At 30.3% G+C, this 24,374-nt stretch overlaps 1 protein-coding gene across 9 annotated transcripts in view; it reads right to left on the bottom strand.

The window, feature by feature from the left end:
* The window catches only part of LOC108722985 (dystrophin, isoforms A/C/F/G/H), a 477,563-nt gene that overhangs the window by 441,796 nt on the left and 11,393 nt on the right, over positions 1 to 24,374 (bottom strand). For 7 of the 9 annotated variants that reach the window (XM_018448392.1, XM_018448399.1, XM_018448394.1 and 4 more), the window contains exons 3-25: positions 10,373 to 10,434; positions 10,015 to 10,107; positions 9,434 to 9,511; positions 9,106 to 9,198; positions 8,337 to 8,426; positions 8,059 to 8,257; positions 7,671 to 7,828; positions 7,194 to 7,589; positions 6,454 to 7,095; positions 6,247 to 6,369; positions 5,688 to 6,167; positions 5,443 to 5,600; positions 4,984 to 5,351; positions 4,518 to 4,870; positions 4,013 to 4,447; positions 3,615 to 3,767; positions 3,034 to 3,195; positions 2,158 to 2,460; positions 1,936 to 2,079; positions 1,688 to 1,858; positions 1,331 to 1,513; positions 1,146 to 1,262; positions 825 to 944 (exon numbers count right to left, since the gene is read on the bottom strand). In XM_018448392.1, the coding sequence (XP_018303894.1) occupies positions 825 to 944; positions 1,146 to 1,262; positions 1,331 to 1,513; positions 1,688 to 1,858; positions 1,936 to 2,079; positions 2,158 to 2,460; positions 3,034 to 3,195; positions 3,615 to 3,767; positions 4,013 to 4,447; positions 4,518 to 4,870; positions 4,984 to 5,351; positions 5,443 to 5,600; positions 5,688 to 6,167; positions 6,247 to 6,369; positions 6,454 to 7,095; positions 7,194 to 7,589; positions 7,671 to 7,828; positions 8,059 to 8,257; positions 8,337 to 8,426; positions 9,106 to 9,198; positions 9,434 to 9,511; positions 10,015 to 10,107; positions 10,373 to 10,434 (5,081 nt within the window). Of the gene's footprint in view, positions 1 to 824; positions 945 to 1,145; positions 1,263 to 1,330; positions 1,514 to 1,687; positions 1,859 to 1,935; positions 2,080 to 2,157; positions 2,461 to 3,033; positions 3,196 to 3,614; positions 3,768 to 4,012; positions 4,448 to 4,517; positions 4,871 to 4,983; positions 5,352 to 5,442; positions 5,601 to 5,687; positions 6,168 to 6,246; positions 6,370 to 6,453; positions 7,096 to 7,193; positions 7,590 to 7,670; positions 7,829 to 8,058; positions 8,258 to 8,336; positions 8,427 to 9,105; positions 9,199 to 9,433; positions 9,512 to 10,014; positions 10,108 to 10,372; positions 10,435 to 24,270; positions 24,332 to 24,374 lie in introns of those variants that run through there. The other 2 variants (XM_018448397.1, XM_018448400.1) reach the window with 2 other exon arrangements.

Below are 24,374 nucleotides of genomic sequence, written 5' to 3'. Positions count from 1 at the left end.
GGAACGATATTAAGCATGGTCTAATGTGAACGAAAGTGACAATGCGGTTCATTGTGCATATAAAGCTGAATTTTTCATGGATATCCATCACCAATGCAAAAATCTCTGCACTATCACTCAAATAGATTCTTCTAACTTTACAATTTGTTGTAAATTCTCCATAAAAAGTAGGTTTTATACAAGGGGAGAGACAATACCATAAAAAAATAATCAATAAAATACAAATCCTTTTATCCACCAAAATATATACTTATTTTGTGTCAGCAATTACACTATTTACAGAGAGAGAGCCACCTCTTGGACAGAATCGGTATTCCATACTATCGAGAAGTAATATAAGTTTAATATACACTATTATTATTTTAATTTAATTACAAATTTCTCGAAAACAAAAAGTATATTATTATTTACACTTATTAAGGTACATAAATATGTAGAAAAAGTAATACTATTAAAATATATATAGCTTCATTTAAAAAAAAATAATGCTGTAAAAAAGATTGGGGTATGATATTTTTTTATATATTAGAAATTTTTACATTAAAAAAATTAATATTTAATGAAAATTAATATTCAAAATAAGTCAGAATATTTCTGCATATTTTGTAATATAAAACGTCTTATATACATATTAATGAAAATGTTTTATGTGATAGAGATATACGTAATGGTACTAACAAGCACAAGCATTACATATACCGATTGTTAAAGTATAAAGCAAAGAATAAGCCATGAGCGAATAAGCAATGAATGATAAAATTGACTTTAGAAAAAAGATAATAGATAAACAAATTTTAATTTTTAAACAAGAATTGGATACATACTTGTATTCTGTTAGAGATGACTTCCCATTTTTCACATACTTCAGCTACTTGGGGATGAAATGCATAACGTTGAAGCTGATTAACTTTCGGTTTTGCTTCTATCATTTCACTTTGCACAGCCTAATAATGAGACAATATTAAAAATATTTACGAAGATGTTTTATCAAAATATACATTTTATACAATATTTTATACAATGTATAAAAAAGAAATTATGTATTTATCTTATCTTTTAATGTAAAATATTTTTTTTAATATCGCTTGGCTTAGCGCCGAGACACTACCGTATCTCCAGATCATATTATACGAATATTTCAGTACCTTGCACTGTTCAAAGTGATGTTCAGTAAGTTGATCAATTGAAACCGCATCTAATTTATTTAACTTCTCTTCAACTTGTAAAAGCCATGCGTTTATTTCGTCGACATTAGGCTCATCCTTTTACAAAGATAAAAGATATGTATATTTATATAATATAATATTCAGATATATTATGAAAAATTTACCTCCGAGCCTTGACAAACTCGCAATCTCTTTTCTGTATTAGCTAATCTTATGATTACGTCAGACATTTTTTCCTTAAGTTGTTCGAGATACATAGGATCGCATAATTTTGAAAATTGGTTTTGCGATACAAACAATTTGTCTCTTATAACATTAAGACGCGGAATTACTTCGGTCAGAGTCTCCTATAAATAATGACACAATTATAAATTTTATAATTTGTGTCAAAAGACATTTATAGTTCAATTTGGTAAAGATATAATTAATAGATAATAATTAATAGATTATTTATGTTTATATCTGTAATATAAAATATACTGAGTAATATAAAATAGCCTGAAATAAAATTTATTACATACTTGTACATATATCGCATTCACCGGCAGATCAGGCAGACTTTTTTGGGTATCTAATTCCTTATTTATACTTTCGACAGACATATTAATATATGCCATACTTTTATGCATGTCGCGTGACAAGTCTAATGCCGATTCTAATATGGATTTGAATTCCGTTATGTGGAGACCAAGCTAAAATAAATTTAAATGTTTGAATCATACTTCTAATTGTTTTCTAAAATTAATAAACTTAGATTATTATTACTTACCTTATTATATAATTCCTTCAACATATCTATTCGCTTTGAAAATTTATCGGGCTCGGGAACAGCTTTATCTTCAACTAATTTCCTTCCAGTTACGATTATACATTCAATTTCGCTCTTAATCTCACTTAAAGTTTGATAAAAGCGCTGCAAGACAACAAATAAATTATTGATATGTGCATTAGTTTCATAGATTACGCAATATTTGAATAAACGTGTAGCTACCAGACAATGTTTTAATTGACCCTCGATGACTTCGGGATCTTCCGATGATAATTCCAGCAAACAAGTTGCTTCTTCTATTCCCCTGAGTTCTCGTAAAGCTCTCGATAATCTAGGTTCTATATTGGTCGGACAACGAAAACGTTGAAACTTTCTTTGTACTTTAGCATATTTCTGTTCAATCAGGGACATTTGTTCTTGGAGTCGAAGTGCCGCTTCTTGTTTACCAGAAGCTTTGTACGATTCAATTTGTGATGCCATTTCCTCGAGTGTAGCATGCTGTTGTTCTAATTCTTCCATTAATTTCTGTAGTCATAATATATAATTATGCATAAAATAAATAATACTTAATGTTTTATCATATATGTAGGTATATTATATTCTGTGATATGCCATATGCATTAGTAAAATTTGACATTCTTTTTATAATATAATTATATAGTTAGTAAAATTGATGTAAAAGATGCAGATTTTAATAACCACATTCTTTCGCGATCATGCTATTTTCATAATCTCGTTATATACATACAGAGTAAAAAATATATTAATATCTCTTTACTCTTTTCTTAATTATTTTAAATCTTATTTGTATAATGTATTTATCATAATAACTATATCTGTTAATATGTTACTGACATTCTGCAAGAATTTTTATATTGATAAATCTATTTTTCATAACTTGTCGAATATAAGAAACATACTTAAGAGATGTTATTGTAATTATAATTTTTTTCGAATTAAACGTCGGCAAGCTTTTAAATGACAATCATTCAGAAGCAACAAATTCGCAACATTAGTTCTAACAGTTTTAGATTATGGATTATTCCTTTAATTATATAATATGACATAATATACGTATCATTTTTTTCGTAAACAGACCTGGTAATCGTGAGGCAAATCATCAGCAGTGAGGTCGCAATCAAGACGTGCAGTTAGTACGGAATCTATTTGTGTTAAAGAGTGCTGAAGGGCAAGAATACGCCCTTCTGATTGTTGAGCTTGCTTCACTGATCCTTCCAACAGCTTGGCCCGTTGCCCTGCCTACTCAAAACATAATACTCTATCTTTCTAACTAAACTAACTTTACAAAGCAAGTATTAGACTTGCAACGTTACAGTTTTTTTCTCAGCCAAGCAAAAACATAATATACAATTGTATATATAATGATATAATATTTAAAAACTTTCTTTGATTTTTTGTTGCATATCTATTTTATATATTATAGTTTTTATATATTATAATTTTCACACAAACATAATCATTCTAAGCATTCATACTAATGCAACATGCGGTTACAAGCTGTTAAAGTCTCAAATGTTCGTATCTATGCTTAGCACATACATACAATTCCGTAATATGAGCTCTTTAGGATATATCTTAGTATAAATTATACACTTAGTATAAATTATACACTTTACATTAATGACAAACACATAGATTTGTAGCAAATACATGCATACCTGCTTGTTTAAGTTTTCCCATCGATTTGTTAATCCCTCTACGTCTGTTTCAATAGAATGAGTCATGATATTACTGTCAATAAGTTGTTTACCAATTTCTTGAATTTTCTCAAGTCTAGATTCCGGATGATTTCGTATGTAATTCTCTAAATCCTTAAACATAATATATATAACTTTTTAGTGTGTTGTGTGTACACTATATGTACAAAGAATCAGTTAAAATTACGAAACTTTACAAAGAGAAGTAATTTAACATTTTCTATAAAAAAAAACATTTAAAGGCTAAACAATAATTTACAATAACTTTTTAAATTTTATTTTTTCTAAGCTAATTATTTGATTTAAATGATAGGATAATTATTGATAAATATTTATACAAAATTTAACAATTTACTTACATCCAGTTCTTCCGAAATTTCTTCTGCATCTGCAGCAGCTTTAGGCGATTTTTTTAATCGCTTATCAAGTTTATCCAACCAATCACTTTCCTGTGCGACTAAAGCACGAAATTCTCCGTACTCATGACTAGCATTTTGTAAATGTCTGTAGCGTTCGTATATACGATCTGTAACATCCGTCCATCGCGCATTTAAAAAAGTGAAACGCCTACCAAGCTCTTGTACGGATGATCCTTCTGAACTTAACAGTTTATCATTTCCCATTTCGTTCAAGTTTCTAAATTCTTCCACTCGTTTATCAATGTTGTCTTTTAATGCTTGGTACCGACCACGAACTTGAAAAAGTTCAACTGATGATGTTATTCTTGATTCTACTGGTATTTCTTTTTCTAAACTTGACAACCACTTTGTGAAATCTTCTATACCATTAATAATCTAATAGAAAATAGAACAGTTACGTAAAAAAACATTCATACTTTTACTCATAAAGATTATATGTACTTACATTATCATTTTTCTTTAAAGCGCTTTCATATTTGTCGTTTAAACTTTTAGCCTCATTAACAATTGTGTTCCACTTATATGTTATAGCTTCCAATTTGTTGTTTAACAGACTTGTAAAACTAGCTTCCGATTTTTCGAGTATATCATTTGCCGATAATCGAAGTGCTTCTATCTGCGGTTTTGTTTTATCCATTTCTTGAGAAAATGAGTGAATTTGTTGTAATTTATGTTCTGTTGTTTCAACATTATCCGTAATGTTATCTTTGGATAAATTTTCTAGATATAATGTTGATTTTTCCAACCAAGATTCAAGAGTAGAAAGTTCGGTATTAAATGTTTGCAAAATTGTAATACCTAAAAAAACATTGTATTAATAACTTTCCTATATAATCATAACAACTAAAATGGAAATAAAAAATAAGCATTTATTTTGTATATTATTTGTATATTATTTATTTTCTACTTACTTTTGGTAAGAGTCTGTTGTTTCTCTTCCAAAATGATAGGGATATCACTCCATTTAGTATTCAAATCCTGCAATTCGTCTTTAAGCCGCTGTGCTAAAGAATCATCATTTATCTTTGCTATTAAATCTTGTCCAGTTGAGTTAACATATTTGAAAGTTTCTTTGTGTTCTTTTAACGAGTTTTGTACATTTTTAAATCTTTTTATTTGCTCTTCCATAATCTTCTCATCCGACATAATTATATGTTCTGACAATAGAAAACCTTCCACATTGTTAATAAATGACATCAGATTGATGATTGCTTCAGTATATTTTTTAGGCGGTGTTCGACCGATAGCATTAGTTATTTCAGTCAATCGCTCGGATAACCTGTATGTATTGTATTAGGTAATACAACAAATTTATAATATATAAATAAACTGGGAGAATTTATACACAATGTACTTATAATAATACTTACATTATGTATAAATTCTCCCAGTTAACGAGAAACGCTTTTACGTCTGTATCCATATTATTAGTTTCTGTAATAGCAACTTGATTTTCTGATAATTCTTTTATTTTTTCAACCAACTTCCTTATACGCTCTTCGTGGGATTTCATTGATTTCATTTTAACCTAAATAATATATTTAAAAATTAAAATTAAAACATCATATATATACATATTACAAATTAAATCACATTAAAAGGCATTTTAGTTTACCCTAAATGGTTCTATCTGATTATTTTCTTTATTTATCTCGAACCACTTGGTGTAACTTTCTAACATCAAATTTAGACTGGCTAATTCAGTCCGGAATTTCTTTACTTCCTCCAGATAATCTATACGTCTCTTTATCTCTTGAAGACGATTATTTGTCGCTACCCAACAATTTTGTATGTTCTTAATCTTGGATTCCTCTTCCTCGGTGGATTCGTTTGCATTTCTTAATTCATGAATTAGCTGTTTACCAATTTCAAGAACTTTATCATATTCATTTTTATGCGAATCCATGTCTGTTAGAGTATCTTCATAAACAACTTTCTTCTCTTCCACGCTTAATTCATCAAATACTCCTTCTGATCGACCAATTTCTAAGTCAACATAATCTAGCCATTTATATAGATGAAGTAAAGCCGATTCAAATTCATGTTTAGTAGTATTATCAACACGCCGTTTCTTTGAATCACTATATGGCGTTGACTGAAAAGAAAAGTATTACACAAGTCACAAAAGCCAAATACTGAAAAATATTGAGAGAAATAAGAAAAAGTGAACATACTGTTGCAGTAATTTCTTCTTTATATGCTATACTCGTTACCGTTTCGGACATCCATTCGTTTCCTTTAATAGTTGTTACATTCTCTTCAGATGTTAAGTCAAATTCAAATCCAGAATTTGTTATCTAATATGCAATATAATAAAGATTAGAATTAAGAAACAAAATATAATCTTTTTTAAAATGTAATATTCTAAGATCTTGAATTACCCTTTGGGATTGAACTTCCATGATTTGTCCAACAGCTTCCCATCGATCCTGCAGGTTTTCGATCTTTTCCAGAATACTCGCGTATTCTGAAGACGAACTGTTGCCATCTAAATCCTGAATTGATTCTTGTAGAGAAGTTAATTTTTTCTGATTTGTATCCATTTCTGCTTTAAGGATTTGCAATTTCTTTATTCTATCTAATACTTCGCCAAATTCGGATGCCGGGTTGGCTTCCATTTGCTTTAATGTAATTTCCGTTTCGTTCAACCATGCTACTAGTCTTTTATAATCATCAGTAATGCTTTGCCAAAGCGCAGATAAAGATTCCAATCGTTGACGTCGTTCCTCTTTCCACTGGCCGATATGACTCCAACGTTCACCAAGAGCAGACAACTGATCTTCCATTTGTGCATAAACCGCTTCGGAATTTTCTTCATCTACGACTACTACCATATTTCTCATACCGTCGACTACATCTTGTTGCGCATGAATATCTTGTTCTAGTTCGTTGAGATGTTTCAATTGTTCCTCGAAAGTCGATGGATTTAATTCGGTTGCTGCCATCAACGAAATTCGATCTTCCGTTTTTGTCAGCCATTGTCGTAACGCATCTAGCTGAGCCTGTTGCATTTGCATCAGGACCTAGAAATAGTCATAGATTTTATTTGTAGATAAAATAACTCAATGTATTAAAAATATCTCTGCATTATATTATTTTCATCAACAAAATAGATACATACTTCGTGAATTCTTGTTTGCCTTTCCATGGCGCGCATTCGAAGATCTTCCCAACGAGAATTAAGTAAAGACATCTGCACACGAACCTCGTGTTCTTCATCTTTATGCAATCCACCTTCAGCTAACAATCTTGCACCTTCCTCTAGAACAGTTCCTACTCCATCTTGATGACCGGATAATTCCATCAAGAAGGTTTCATGCTCGTGGAATTGTTGTTTCAATACGTCTAGAGTTGAGCCCGGCTCGGGGGCATGATTCAGTTTATCCTCTGCTTCCAAAAGCCACGTTAAAACATCCTCAAGTGCAACCTGATAACCGCCAAGCTCGACAGAAACATTTGTAGCTAAACTCATCGGGCGAGATGTTGGCATTCCAAAATTTCCGAACGTTAAAGTACTCTGTAAATTAATTTTTTATATATATCATACGTTAATATGATATAATTCTCTCGTCCATTTGCTAAATCACGATTCACATACTTCTGTTCCTGGTGTTGTAACGGGACTAACTGGTGTACTGTCACTTGCGATTGAAAGATCTAGCTCACCTATGTCGTCTCCGGAATGTGGCAACGATTGAAAGAGACACATAACGTACATCATTATGGATTTTTTATCCGGTACTGAAGTATTGACATCTGAAATAAAATATAACAGTAAGAGTCGACGTTACATTTTTACATGTCATTGTTCTATAATCCAATAGATTTTGCAATTTTTTATGTAGCTTTAAATGTTTATATATTTTTAGAAACTGAACTGTGATAAATTTCATAAATTTTCATATTAAATATATAAAACACGAAGAAAAAAATTAATATTATTATATAAGATAATATATAGATATTTCAAACTTTATATAAATTACCTTCGGGATCCAAAAGACGTTCGATGCTAAGATGTTCTTGTGCGAGCCGAAAAGCATGATCCAATCTAGCATTTGGATGTTTACGCGCGATATTATTAAAGTCAAACAAATGAGATTTCCATTTATGTAAAATTGCGTTAAATGCTAAGCCGTCCGACCAAGATGTTGTAAAATTTTTAATATCAACACCAGGATAATTCTACAAAAAAGACGATAAATTAATATTACTTCATTTTAACGTGATATTCGGTACATATCTGTAAAATTTTACATATTACCTGTGAGTTTTGACGACACCAAGCAAGAAGTGTCTTTTCTAAATTGGTCTGTTGTAATTCTGTCATTAGATCTTTCAAGTGATAATGTACCTGTTTATATGTAACATAGAAAAGTTGATTAATAGAAAATAGATGAGATAGATTGAAATAATTAAATGATAAATACAAATAATCGACATAAAAATCAGAAAATAAAACCAATAAAACATAATTTTAGCTAAAATATTTCGTTTTAGAGATATTTTCTGCTTGTATCATTTATAAAATAAAAAGAAAATATTTTATACACGAATATTGCCGACCTCATTCTCTCGATTACAACAAGTACGACCAATCTAAATTAAGGAGTTTAATTCTCGCTAAAAGTAAATACTTTATTAAAAAGATTAAAATTAAAAGATTAAGGTTAAAATTATTTTTGCAACGCTAATGCGACTTAAATTCATTTCGTTCAAAAAGTTTTCAATATCTTTTTCAAATTTGAAAAAAAAATAGAAAATAATCTCGCATAAACTAGGTTCCGTTCCATATAATAAATTAAAACTTTGTGGCATAAATGATTAATTACTTAATACGTCAAAGACACGTCGCAATTAGATTTTAATTTACATGAGAGGTTTTCTTGCTGATAACGGCCTGCAGCACAAAATTAGGAAGATATTATCTTCAAAATTATAAATGACTTGAATTAAATTATTACAAATTGAAATAAAAAAGAACTGTCGTAATTTGTATAATATTTATATGAAAAATGTCATCGAAAACTTACTTGCCAATGAAGAATAATACTCCATACCAAACCAAGTGTCAATTTAGGATTACCATCAACAATATCATTACTACTAATATTAACAAGTTTTACCTGAAATATTATATATTATATACAGAGCTCTGGTAGAAATTTATATAATTACATTTATACTTTTATTTAAATTAAAAATCTACTAATTTACTTCTATAAACAATATCTTATAATTAACATAAAATAAACAAGATTTGTAGCGATCTGTTTCTGTTTCATAATTCTGTTAAGTAATTCCGCTTAGCAAATATTCCTAGAATATAACACAATATAAATGCTGCAGTTATATACTTACGTTATTCTGTTCAAGAATTTGTAATGCTTTATTAACATTATTGAGATGATGCACTCGCATCCGGCCGCGTTCTCTTTTCTGTAAAATAAATATCCTCGCTACTATATTATCTCGCTTTTTAAAGGAACATACAATTACTGGAGCTCGCGCGTCTTATTTTAACATAAAGCGTCCTAATTCTATGTGGGCCATTGTGCAAAATAAATTTCAACGATGAAAGCGAACACTTGCGTGGGGCAATGCAAATGCCGCGACGCGGTATTATATCTCGGGAATAGAACATTCTTACGCCTACCGCGCATTCGTAATCATGCACTCTTATGCAAATATACCCCGATGCATGCGCACCTGCTCGCAATTCGCTACGGCGAAGGCGAGCTGTGCTGACGCGGAATGCATAAGGAATAATTTTATTAGGAAGCGCCGTCGGCCAAGAGATGCTCTAACGATCACCTTTGCGATCTAACAGCGCTTTCGACAGTCCATCGTCGACGCGGAAAAACTTGCGCAAAATTACGGATCAGCGCTAAGCCACGCTAAGCGATTATCGCGGTGTGCAGATAGGCACGCGGCATACTTACATAAGTCTTGGAAGTGAGCACTTCCAGAAGTGACAGCAAGCGATTTCCATCTCGTAAATCGATGAACAGATCACTGATCGGCTCGTGATGATTCTACGGAAAGTATGATAGATTAAACATCCGTCTTGTGCTTTTTCCTCGCTGGAAGCATCCCTCAACGTGCTATTATATCGCGTTAGGAGATAACGCACAAGTACGAACACGTGTGTAACAAGTAGATACTTATTACATTCCACGCATGAAGAGATTTAAGAGCGAAACTCCTTGCATACCATGCATGAAGTACAGTTCCGCGAATAAATGGAGTGTGTATAATAATAACAGGCGAATGATAATTGGACTGAATAAGATCCTTTACCTTGAGAAGCTGCGAATTTATCCATTTGGCGAACGTCTTCTTCTGCACGTCTTCTCGCTCATCTGTAACATTATTATTAATTATTAATTATTGAAATTTTCGGAGAAAAGTTAGCAAATTCTTAAAATATTCTAAGAGGAAATATACTTCATTGCGTAATTCATTATTTATATAAAATTATAGAAGTCAAATGTATTTCATGATAATTAACTAACATAATATTGCAATCCGATAAACTGACATACAAGTATTCAAATACATTATCAATTATCGTATTTAATTAAAATTCTCCGGAAATTAATTCGTCTTTCAATAAACCCATAATTATTTAACATGTCATAATCGATGGAAATCGAAGAATTCCACACTTCTCAGATTTCCTCGTTTTATATGCAAATATGAATTTAATATGTTCAGGCAATCCGTGATAATTGAGTTAAATTAACGAAAAATTATACGAATAACGTGCATGTTCTATATTAACATATATGTAGGGGAGAGTGATCTAAATCGGACTTATTTGCAGTTTTTGCTCTCTATAAGGCGTAAATAAAGTCCGATCGTAAAGTACCATTGGAAAGATCATTTAATTCCCTTCATTTTTGCTTGAGACCATTTTAACGTATCTCTCACCTGTATTAAACTATAATGGAAAATGTAAAAACGCTTTTTCCGGTCCGATGGTTCCAAATCGGACCATCCTCTAGTTCAGATCGAAAACTCCTATTTTTATGGATTTTTAGATAGAATTTTAAAATATTTTAATGTATTTTTCTTAGTATTCAGTAAAAACGAGCAATTTGACAGTCAAAGATAAAAATTTTTTCGGGAAAAGAAATTACTGACTGTTTATATTATTAGAATTGAAATCAATAAAACTCAACTAATCTGAGTCTGATGACTCATGATATTTTACTGATTTAATTGGTTGAACCAGATCTAGTCAGCCGATCACTATAGTACTACAACCAGGTCTATATAAGTTATTCACTGTACTATTTTGGGTCCTTTCGAACTTTGGAACAAATTTTACAATAAACCGCAAAAATGATCACAAAATACTTGATATTTTTTAATTCTATATGAATGTTATGACAGAGAACTGTCAAACTGCTATCACATATTCGGTGTCTTATAAGGACTTTACATTATAAATAGTACGCAAATCTGCTTAATCGTATTCATTTAAATTAAAAAGGTCCTATTTGGAACACGGTCCGATTTAGACCATTCTCTCCTATTATATTTACAATCTATTATTATATATGCATGTATATATATATATATATATACATATGTAATGAATGTATCTTAAAATGTAAGAAATGCATCGCATAACAACGTATAAATATAATTTATATTTTTCTTTGTTTATCATTTAATTATTATAGATTTACATTAGAATTATCGAAAATTACTCAAATTTCTGGCTATACTTGCGAAATATTTCTTATTCTAATAATGTTGTAAATATTGTTTCTAAAACAGCTTAAATTAATTTTAATCTCGTGAACTTACTCTTTATTTTTTTTAATTCTTAGAACTAAAAAAAGATGAAAAGTTGGTTAAAATTGAATTATTAAGTATACATTAGTAGAAACAAGCATAAAATCCATTTCTATTAATGATAGATTAACTTTAATCTGGTTTAATTTACTCTTTACCTTTTTCTAATTTTTAGAACTAGAAGATAAAAAGTGAGTTAAATCGAGATTAAGTTAATCTTTATTGTTAGAAAAAACACAAGAAATAATCGATAATAATAATTCAAAAGCAAACTAAGATATTTTTTGATAACTGAAATAAATATATTTATTCTATGATGTGATTTATGTATTCCGGGCAAAATTTATCGCGATAAAGGAAAGACTTCGCGCGAATGTCACTTTGTCTCGGAGACCCTCAATTATTCGTTACGCGTCTATGAATACTTAGAATACTTTCGCAATTTATAATACATTAAGTGGAGCAACAATTGATCCACTGACAGTTTTAATCGCTCGTAAAATTATTGTCGACGTAACAACGGCGGCTCATCATCATCTACCGCATTGACACTAGTTGACCTCGGCGACTGAAGCAGTAAACTCGAAATTTAGGTCGACTGACAGCAAGTCGTGAATACTATAAGTAAGTACCTGTTCACAAATAAGTACACTTTATCGGATTGTTAAGTACACGAGATGGTATGCTGTCGACCAACTCATCATCTGCACGATAGTGAATTGATCGCATGCTGATTTCATGCGTCGTGATGCAACTGGCTTATAAGAAAGCTACGAGCATCGGCATGCCGATAAAAATAGACAGATAGATGATGTCAGCTTTCGCGCATTTTAGCGTTTTGTGTTTTATGTAAAATCCTTACTCCTGCAGGTTTCGCGAAAGTATATCCCTCCAGTATATTTCTAATATGTCTGGAGAATTATATTTAGACGAGCGACACGCGGCATTTGCATCGCTGCATATTAAATTAGCGCCACGCAAAAAGAACTCGCAAGTACCGTCTCGCAACGCAAGAAAGGAACTTGTAAGCAATAATTTTCAAATCATAATTTTGACTGTAACTTTGTCCGTTTAGAATATTAATTTTTCGTGAGTATTCTAAAAAAAGGTATGTATATATTCTGTCGTATTTTCTGATCGATAGATACAGTCGTGTGAAAAAAAATTTTTTACAAGAAAATTTTACGCCAATCCCCAAACGCGGAAACAACTTTCTTTCCGCAAAAAATGCAACGCACCATTCAGTACGCTTTTCAGTTCAGAAGAGCGACTTCTCACTTGGAATCTGAAAGTCATCCACAGTCGATAGCGCCTTTAACGAGCCTCAAGGAAAACATACTAACCGATAGACGTTACTGATGAATGAATGAATGAATGGACGTACTTATCTTGTAGGAAACACAGGTTACGTGAGTAACATGCAGACGGAAAGAAATCGCAAATGGTGATCATGTACTTAAAGTAAAGTAAGCCGTGAGATCAACGCACGTAAGACAGTCTGTCTCGTGCAGAAGTCGGTCGTCCTGGAGCTTACCTCATGAAAGCTCAGAGACATTAAGGAAAGATCCTATTAAGTTTAACGGGATTGTCGATTTCCCAGAAGACAGAAAAGAAATAATGTATGCAATAATTTATCATTGCATTATATGTACAGCACATATACAGGGTGTCCCATTTTAATGTCCCACCCCAAATAACTTTTTCATTTTAGAAATAAATGTTTCAGACCAAAAAAATCAGATTATTCGTCAATGTTGTAATTAATTATATAATAATAATTAATTCCAAAACATTATAGTAACAATTTTTATATAGTGCTCTATATATATAAATTAGAATAGAATATTATACAAATTATTAATGCGTAGAAATTAATAGCAAACAAGTGTAATACCAATCATTTATTTAAAACTTAAGTAATAATATTAAAAACTCCGTTAAAAAGTATACTGCAATTATATAATAAGCCGAAAATTTACGATCCTGTTCGGGGCGGTAAGATATCTTCGTCCAGTCCTGCAAAAATACGGCGCTTCCGAATATGGTGCAACGAGTTCTTGTGTACGATCCAGCAATTTCTTTCTCCGAACGCCGTACATCTTCTGTCAAAGGATCTTATCGCACCGTATCGAGGTCTGAATCGTACACATATAACGATTTCTCATTATATCAGGGATACGAAAAAACAGTGCTGACGCGTGTATCAACATTTAATGCGGATAATTATCCCGACAAGGATCTTAAATGATTAATAGAGATTGAGATGTAACTGATTTTTGAGAAAACATATGCTATTTTTATAGTAAACTATCAACATGTATTGATTTCATTTCATGTTTCGATTAATTATTAACTGATGAATATAGTTAATAATTACACAGTTAGAAAATTTGTGTTAAATTTAACACATTTCACACGTCCTAAACGATCCACTCAAATTTTTGTGTTACTTTGACATAAAATGAATATCTTAGAAAGCAACATAAATATTATGTAAAGGAATAACATAAAAAATGTAACACTGACATAATTTGTAAGCAATCATATTTCATTTTATAAAATGTTAAATTAACAAATTTTATTTATTTTAGAATTTACATTAAAAAAAAACATTTTTATGTTATTTGTTCATTTATTTATAAATTATGTTTTAATACTAAAACATGTTGAATGTCAATTTAACACAAAATATTCAAATCACATAATTATATTTATTATGGTAAATTAACATTCAGGTGTATTAAAAATTTAGTTTAACAGCAAACTGACAGTTATACTCTTCAAATGTGGTAATTGAATAACTCTTTCTGCTGCATTCTTGGACTGAGTATTACTCTGTACTAATTAATGGAATTTACTTTTTGGAGATAGCTGATGATGGCTCGAATGGAGTCGAAACGTCCGATTTTTTTGTAAAGAGCAATGTAAGGAACTTTAAAATACAATTTGTAAACTGTATGTAATGCACGAATTACCGGTGTTATTTTTCTCAATCCCCCTTACTTAAATGTTACTTATTGTTTTATCTCAAGAGCTCAATTTCATCTTTTTAAAAATTCAATACAAAATTTTAACAAGGACTTGAGTGGACCGCTTCTAACATAAATACAATGTTTTTTACTGTATAATTAAAATAATATAATATGCAAACATTAAAAATTTTAATCTTTTATAATATAAAATTGAAATATATATCAAACATCAAGAATTAAGGATCTTTTTCTCTTAAATATAATCAAAGAAAAATGTCTCCAATTATTTATTCATAAATCTAAAACTAAAATATGCATTTTTCTTCATTTAGAATGCACACATACAAACTATTGTATATTGTGATTATAATTTTATAACGGAATATATTTTAGTCAGGAGAGAAGAGAAGGAATTATTTATTAAAATCTGATTTGGTCTAGAACGATTCTGTTTAGGTATACGCATCCGTTCGTTTTCTTTCAAAGCACATAGTATAAACAGTAACATACCGCCATTAAGCAAACAGAGGACTTGTGTGTCTGTAAATACTTCGCCTTACTATAAATTAGCACATGCAGCTAGTCTTCACTATTCTTAGAAAATTATATTTCAATGCTATAGTTTATAGTTTGCTTCGCAACTCCGACTTTACATCGATATTTTTTAAATTCTACATTTTAATGTTGTAATAATTTCTAGAGCAAATTTCGGAAATATGTTTGTCTCTGTATTATTTTCTTTTATTTTGTATACTGTCAATATTAATTAATATTGAAAAATTTAGCGACTTTTCGAGATTTCTTATTATTTGAAAATTTAAATTAACAATTTGATTAATTTAAATTAATGATTTATTATCTCTTTCTGATTTCTATGAAAAACTACAATATTCAAAAACGTTTAGTAACGCTGATCAACATCGATACATGATCCAGAAGTCAATATATCTAAAGTCTATTGATTAAACATTTAATCTTCAAATTATTTATTTAATAAACATACATAAAGTATATACTTTATTACTACTTTTTCATAATTTATCATTTTTAATTCTTTCGATAAAATAAATGTGTGTATCCAATATTTTATATTTTTATAATATGATATTTAATTTATATCTCGATTTATATAATATAAATTTTATATAAGCAGTTAAATTAAGACAATTATGATATTTTGAAAACATCATGGAATCTTGAATTTATTTTTTCGTGCGAAAAATTACACTGTCTTGTCCAATTTACAAAGCAAAAAGTAAAATCTTCAAAAACTGTTATCAAAATATATAAATACGGGATAAGTACAACTGTATTAAAAATTTGACGACAATCATTCGTTGTATCGAATCGTTAATCGACTGAAAGCTGCGTTCGCATAATCAACAATCGCGAGGGTTGAACGAACCACAAGTTAACACATCGATAACACTTCATTGGGGAAACAGTACCAGCCACGTGAAACTATCGCTAAACTTAGCTAGATACCCATCGACACGTTCTCTCCTCTTCCCAACTATAGAAAAGTCGAACACATCAATAATCGATAAATTGAAATTTTTCAGGATAAACGATTTTCTACGGGATTCACATTCTGCTATTTTAATAATCTTTTAATTAAAATAGCATTAATATAATATTTTTCTCTTCGAGACCGACGTGCTTTAAACTTGCAATAGCAAAAAAGATATAATATTTATTTGACAAATATACGATATACAATATCTCATTTCAATATTTTTAGTATCTTTTTATTAACGCGAATGATTTTTCTTTTTATTAAAATAATAACAATTATATATGTATAATTATCATAAAATATAATTAGAATATAATGATACAATAATAAGCAGCATTTCGCAAAATACAAATTTATTTTCAGGTTTGTAAATTTAATAAAATATATCTACTAATTTGCATTTTTATATTATTTATTAAGAAGCTTAATATATATATTTAATTTAGACTTAATTAATTTTAAATACTAATTTAGATTCAATTATAAAGATTCTGATTTTGCACGAAATAGTAGTACATGCTGTATAATGTAAGTTATGCGGAAAATTATAAAGAAAATCTAGTTTTATCGTTATTTCAAACACAATTAAAAAGAATTCAACAAAATAGTAAAAAAAAAAACGAAATTCTTGGAAAAAGCTAAATAATATTTTATTTATTCACAAAAAATATACAAAATGAGATATAATTTTATTTTGTCTTGATATATGAACAAAATTGTTCAAAATCTTTGATTTTACAAATTTAAATCTCATAGGACCGACGCGTGAACTCACTAATAATATGAATTAAAGGCCTAATGCCGGTCGAAGCTAGATCTTAATTGTTTTTTTATTTACAGATTCCATTAGGTTAAGATCTCTCCAATAGATGTCTATTGAGCATCAAAATTTAATTTGTAATATTATTTCAATTTTAGCTGCGTTTGTAAAGTCCGGAAAAATTTCGTCGCGTAGTGAATATGACTACAAATATGGTACGAGGATGGTTCAAGTCAAACCGGGACTTTTTTATTCTTATGTTCATGAGAATAAAAGTCCCGGTTTGACTTGAACCACCCACGTATATATGCAAGTACATATATAGTATATATATAATTCACATTTGAATTATATTTAAAAAAGCAATTAAGATCTAGCTTCGACCGGCATTAGGCCTTTAATTCATGTTATTCTTTGATTTTAAACTTCATTCAATTGTTTTAGCAATAGCAGTATTTTTTAGCAATAATTCATTGAGTATTTCATTATCAAATTCTATTAACGACCGTTTTTGCAAACTATAAACCAGGTAATAAACTTGATATTTCGCGATACTCTGAAAAAAATTCCACGATATTGAGCGGTAATTACATGTCTCGCACTATTAATGATGTTCACGCAGGAGATAATTACGCCATTCGCGGCGTCCTGGGTTTGTTTTGCAGTATCGCTGTCGCAGTAAGATCGAGTATCAATGTCCAAGGTTATATCATTTGTTACAATATACTATCGATCGAGATAATATCTCTTCTGGCGCAAGTTAATATTCTTAACTAGCTGATTAATTTTTGTGCATATTTAGTGATTCAAGATTGAATTATTTAAGCATTTTAAGATTTATTATTTCGACCGATATAGGGTTCTAGTTTATCGATTGTGTTCTCACATATACGGTCTAAAAATGATATTATAACCGATTAAATTCACCGTTTCTCGTAGTTTTTTTCCTTCGAATCAAACAGAACGTTTTGCCACTGAAATTCACGTGAATAAAAATAAGAATTTTTACGAAGATTACGAAGGTGTCAATTCACGAGCAGTTTAATTTTTTGAGTCTTTCTGTGGAAAAGGGCCTTTAAAAGAGATTATCGAAAGCACTTCTTCACGTCTCTTCGTTAAGTGGAAAGCGTGGGGGGGGGGGGGGGGGTTTGGGGGGGAGCGGAACGATAGAAAAATGAACTCGACATGCGCTTATCGCTTATTCAGCGATAAAACCGATTGGACATTTTATATCGCTTTCGTTGGGATAATTTGTGACCGGTTGCTGCGAAAAGTGCGAATTTACACGCGAAAAACCAATCAACCTAATCGAACGGACATCGCGACTCGCCCATCGCCAGCTAATGCCATAGCTAATTCAGCCCGCATTCCCGTTTAACTGCAGCTGGCTTCTTCTCACCCCATGCTGGCAACGAACGTAGTCTTCATATGTGATGAATAAAATCCAGAATCAGATGGTCGCATCTAGCAAGCATACATATGAACTTACTAGAGAGATTACGAATCTTCATACAATATTCTTACATGCACTTATAATTATTATCGCTAAAAGTGACGATCTGTATCATACAGAACACGATTCACACTCAAAAAAACGCGATATAAAATCACGTTTAGCATTAAAAATGTGAAAAACCGCAGTATAAACTTGTTGAAAAATTTTAATACACAAACTTAAAGCATATTAGTCAATAAACAAATTTTCGATGAAATGTTTATTGAAGTTAAAGAAATAGTTTTTTTATGAAACAAACGTATTCTAAAAATCACTTCACGAATATTATTAAAATTTTATAAAGTATAACGAGTAAAGCATAAAGAAATTAATGAAACGTAATATATTAGAAATTATTTCTTTAATACTCTCTAAATTTCTTGGAGTGAAATTTTACTCCAAAAAAATGAAAGTACTGCCATTATTGAAAAAGAGTAAGAATACTTGCATTCTTGAATAAGAATGGCAAATTTTCATTCTTTTTTTGGAGTGAGATGCATTCCAAAGGAAAGAAATCTAACTCCTTTTTTAAACTGAATCCCACTGCAAAGGAGTAAAATCTCATCTCAAAAAAAAAAGAGTGAAAATCTACCATTCTTATTAAATACAAGAGTACAAATATTATAAAATATTTTTAATTTTTTGGAGTGAGATTTCACTCCAAGAAATTTAAAGAGTGGATTTTGTACGTTAATTAATATTTGATTATAACATCTAGCTAGTAATATTACTCATCAGGAAGATTTCCGTTTTTTCTGCAAGATTATGATAATATCTGAATCCCCATATATTTGACTATCGTATACATTAGAATAATTAGATAACAAAACCTAAATGTGTCACCAGCTGAATCTCATGGGCTCGATGGCGCCAAGCTGGGAGTGTACATGGATACTATGCAAATAAGCGGACCGCGTAGCGAACAATTGTTTAAACGAGCTGACAATGCGGACCACTACCGGCTATGCGAGTGCAGCACACTTCTTCTCTGTGAATGTGCCTGGAGCACGCATGTCGTTGGCCCTAACCGCACTATGAAAGGTTTCGCGGGTCAAGCGTTCTGATGGGACCGAATAATACCAGTGCGTGCGTTCATGAGAGTGTTCAACTATGACAACGAGCTCGGTAGCTAACGAAATTATCAAGGGTCCGTATGAGAACGTGAACAGTCCGGATACTGAATACGCATTTCATATTTCCCACATGACGATTATTATCAAACGCCAATTGAAAGGTATCGATGTAATTAGTCATATCACGGATTGAAATTTTGTGATAATATAAAGCTATATTGTCAGAAAGTTAAAAATGTTATACAATTTTTTTTTTAGCAATTTTGCTAAAATCTAGCAATTGAAAATTTTTTATATTGTTTCAAAAACTTCATCAAAAATACTAACATCGATTCTGATTAATATAAAAATATTACGACCTATTTTTGTATAATAATGCAAAGTATGCACTTCGTATTTATCTTGTAGATGGATCATATAGATCCTTATTTTTCATATTTGATTGTCACAGAATTCTTTTTACTTTTTTTACATCAACATCCTAAGCAGAATACAATCATCAAAATAATTCCAAAATTGATTACTAAAAGTCACGTTTTAATCATTTACAATTCACCGCTATTTTGACGTTATCGTGATTTTTTTGTTCTCTGTTTGAGTATCAAACATTTCGAAATTTTAGAAAAGAAACCGAATTTTATCAATTATATCAAAATTCTAAAAATTCATTAACTTCACAGAAATCGATCATTGAAATGGGATCTCTCTCTTCAATACGATTATCTTAATTTAATAAGTTATTATCTTAATTAAATAAGAATAATCGAATGGCTAGTAAGTATAACGCAATTGATTATAAGATTGATATGCAGGGTGGGAGCAACACCGTTAACATTGTGATGTAATACATGCATTTTTAATTGAACAAAAAATGAGGGGAGTGGCAAAGTGTTGATTAATCGACACAGTTGTCTGTTCATTATACTTCAATCAACTTATATACTTATTATTAAAAAAATTTGCGTGCTTTTTTATAGCTATATATATTCTGAAAGTCATATCATATCAAATTCATATTGTAAAAAAAATATGTAAATACTCAATTATAAACTCATACTGATTTATTCATATTTTTATTTTTTATTAATTAGATAAATTTTTTTATTTTTTATTAATGAGATAAATAATAATATAAATGATAATATTATTTATTTAATAACATCAAATTGACTTCGGATATTATAATAATTACGTTACTGAAACTTAACAAATTAATCCTACATAAATGTTATGTGAATTTATTCTGATAGGAGTGGCTTTTTCATATTTTGTAAATAACTACTACAAATATAATAATAAATACCACCAAACTATGTAAAACGACTTTCTAAATAATATATATGCATATAGAGATATATCGACCGCGCACGTATATTTAAGTAATGGTTCATTGGCCTGCGACAACGAATACAGCAATGTTCAAGAATGTGCAATCTAAACGAGGAAAATTTAATCGAATAGAAAGTATTAATGCGCTAATTAAATTAACGACCAATTAGCCTGGTTTGTAGGAAAGCATTTTAATTTACAATTACATATGTAAATTCATAGCACGATTCATGCCACAATTTGCAAATGATGTAGTTACACAACATAAACATCAATCTTTTATAATGCACCATGCAGCTAAATCTTTTATACTGCATTATGCAGTTAGATTATAAAAAATAATTTGCTGTTAATTTATTAAAGAGATTATCCTCGAAATATATTATCCTTGTAATATATTCTCCTTGTAATATATTCTCCTTGTAAATCAGAATATATATTTGCAATTATGTGTTTTTTATTTAATTTTACAATCTCTAAATTTTATAATAGCTTAACAGAAACCTGCAAAACAGAAACTTCTTCGTGAAAAAATCATTAATAGTAACAAATGTTTATTAACATAAACAAATAATAACAAATTACATTATATATTACCAATCTATAAATAACAATACTTGACTATATTTTTTTTTAAATGAATCTGTTTGTAATTTGTAAAAATATTCCATAATAAATTAAACGAACTAATATGGCAACTGAATATTCACACAATTTATCCCCGGTTATCATTTATTACTCAATTTGGATTTTAAAATTTATTAAATCGTTTCATGTGTGTAATAATCGCTATTGATACCGTTATAATATCTCGAATTAATATCATTCATGCCAATATACTTGCGTTGATTGTAGGACAAATATATAAATTATTTAATATATTACAACATGATCATTTTTGCGTGTGCATACGCGTCGTTTTAAGGGAAAATGATTTTATGTGTGAAACTCAAATCTCCAAGATTAAATATTGCGCGTGTACGAATTCAATCAGGTAAAATATACGTGACATATCGCACGTATGTCATCGCGACGATTTTTAAAAGCTCTGATATATTTGGCGTAAATCAATGACATTAATTTAATGTTGAATTTAATATTGGCATTTTATTTGCGGTTAAACAATTATTCTCGTCGCTGTCAATCGCCAATTTTTTTGAATTTTCGTACATATACTGTCACTCGACACATAGCACGTGCGATTAATTAATTTTAACTAATTTTCTAACTTTAATTTGTAATATACTATATTGCTTACTGCTTTCACTGCGTGTCATTCTGCCTAAATCATAATTCTATTCTTTGTCATTTTTAGCACAAAATTTACGTACTTCACTAATTCGATCTATATCATTTATATTATACTTATTGTCTTACTACATATATTTTTACTATTCAAATAAAAATATTACGTCTATTTTATTTCACTGTTACATTTACTCTTGTAATCTCTTTATTTATTGTATTTCCAAATGTAACTAAAACGTCACACAAATACTCGTAATTTTCTTATTTTATTGTAATTTTGAAATTTGTTTGATATGTATCTTTTATGTAGCTTATCTACTATTTTCTAAATGTTAAGGTCTAAGTTTCTAGGCAGCATTATGCTGATACCTCATCTTTTGATTGTGCTTGCTACCATAATATTCTCTTTCTTGGTTTTCTTGTAAATTGTATGCACATTAATAAAGCTATTATTATTATTATTATTATTGTATACTAGTATAGGACGTACAGCACGTTAAATCAAGTATCGACGCACTGAAATCAAGTGTCAGCACTAAGCACGTTATCTTTCTTAACATACACGTGTACCGATCTTCAATTCTCGACGTATGTATGCATTTCGCCGAGTTCCCGCGCGCTGAACGCAAATAATTTCAAGATAAGATAAGTTATGCTCGGGGCATAGATAATTCTATTGCCTACTGCGGGTGACAACGCGAAAAATGTGGCCCGGCAACTGTATATTCAAGTAGCCAGTATATACTGTATATATGTACTACACAGAATAGCTATGAAAAAGCATGTCGACGTGAGTTAAGCGAGTGAGCATAGTTTCTTCGATAAAACGTTTTACACAATAGACAAACGTAGAGTTTATTACGTAATAAAAATCTTTTAAAATAATTTGATAAAAATAAATGATATAAGTCCGTCCACCGCGCGTATTTCGTAAAATACATAACCGTTTAACTCTCAGCTGCAGATAACGTATCTCCGTGCAAGAGATGGAGAAATCAAAATCAGGCCGAAATATTTAATGCTGAATTAGAAGTACGAATGCGTACTCGGAATATAAGATACAAAGCCACAAGACTTCAAAGATAAGATTGTGATATGACTTATCTCTTAGATTTTCTAAATTTTTTAAATATTTATGCTTTTACGTTGCAAGAAGAACATAATCGGACACATTTCAAAATGGAAGCAAACTAATCCGAACTGATTAAAAGAGTCGTAAACACTGCACATAAAAACTGAAAACACATGTTAGAAACAACAACACACAGCTAATGAATAGGAATAACTATGACAGGTAAATACCGGAATATTTCTCGATGACGAGTTCGACAATCGCCTTAAGAATTCGCCGTAAAAACAATATATTCCATTAGATAAAAATTGCACAATAACTATCTGTTATAGTCATACGTGAAAAAACATTGTCACAGAAAAATACATTCTCGCAAATAATAATTAGATATTTCAAAAATTCATATAATACTTCAATCGAGATATTAAATTAAAACAAATTCGATTTGTTTATATTATTATATATAAAGTCGCTTCTTCAATTGATTTTATTTTATATTTAAAAAAAATCAATTCTTGTATTTCAAGTACACACACACACATAATAAGTAAATTTTTTAATTATTAACCATCAAGAAAATAATCTTTCCAAAAATAACCATTACTTAAAAGAAAGAAAGCAAATTGAGTTATCACTTTTCTTAATAATAGAACGATACTTGTCTGCGCACAATTATCTCGAACGATTAAGTCGAAGGATTTCGCGTCGGGTTTCGGCGAAGAATATCGTTCGAGATCAAGGCCGTGCTCCGAAAAGATTCCGCAGAGGAGGCCTTGCGCCTTGCATTTGCCAGGTGCAAAGTGACAAGCGCGCGAGAGCGGCTACGTGCTGAACGGAGAAAGAATCTCGCTACGCGACGTGCCCACACGCCCACATACGTCATACCTACGTACATACGTATGTAAACATACACGCATATACACGCACCTATGTAGACGACTTCCATCTTGAGAATATTTCGACCGGACAGCCGACGACGTTAATATCCAAGGACACGAGGAGATCGCATCAGGTCACCGGTGACGCGCCGC

This window comes from Mycetomoellerius zeteki, unplaced genomic scaffold (assembly GCF_001594055.1).
Source record: "Mycetomoellerius zeteki isolate Tzet28-1 unplaced genomic scaffold, Tzet1.0 scaffold221, whole genome shotgun sequence".
NCBI classification, from domain to species: Eukaryota; Metazoa; Arthropoda; class Insecta; order Hymenoptera; family Formicidae; genus Mycetomoellerius; species Mycetomoellerius zeteki.
Note: the sequence above shows the minus strand (reverse complement) of the source record. Positions and strands in the feature narration are given on the sequence as shown.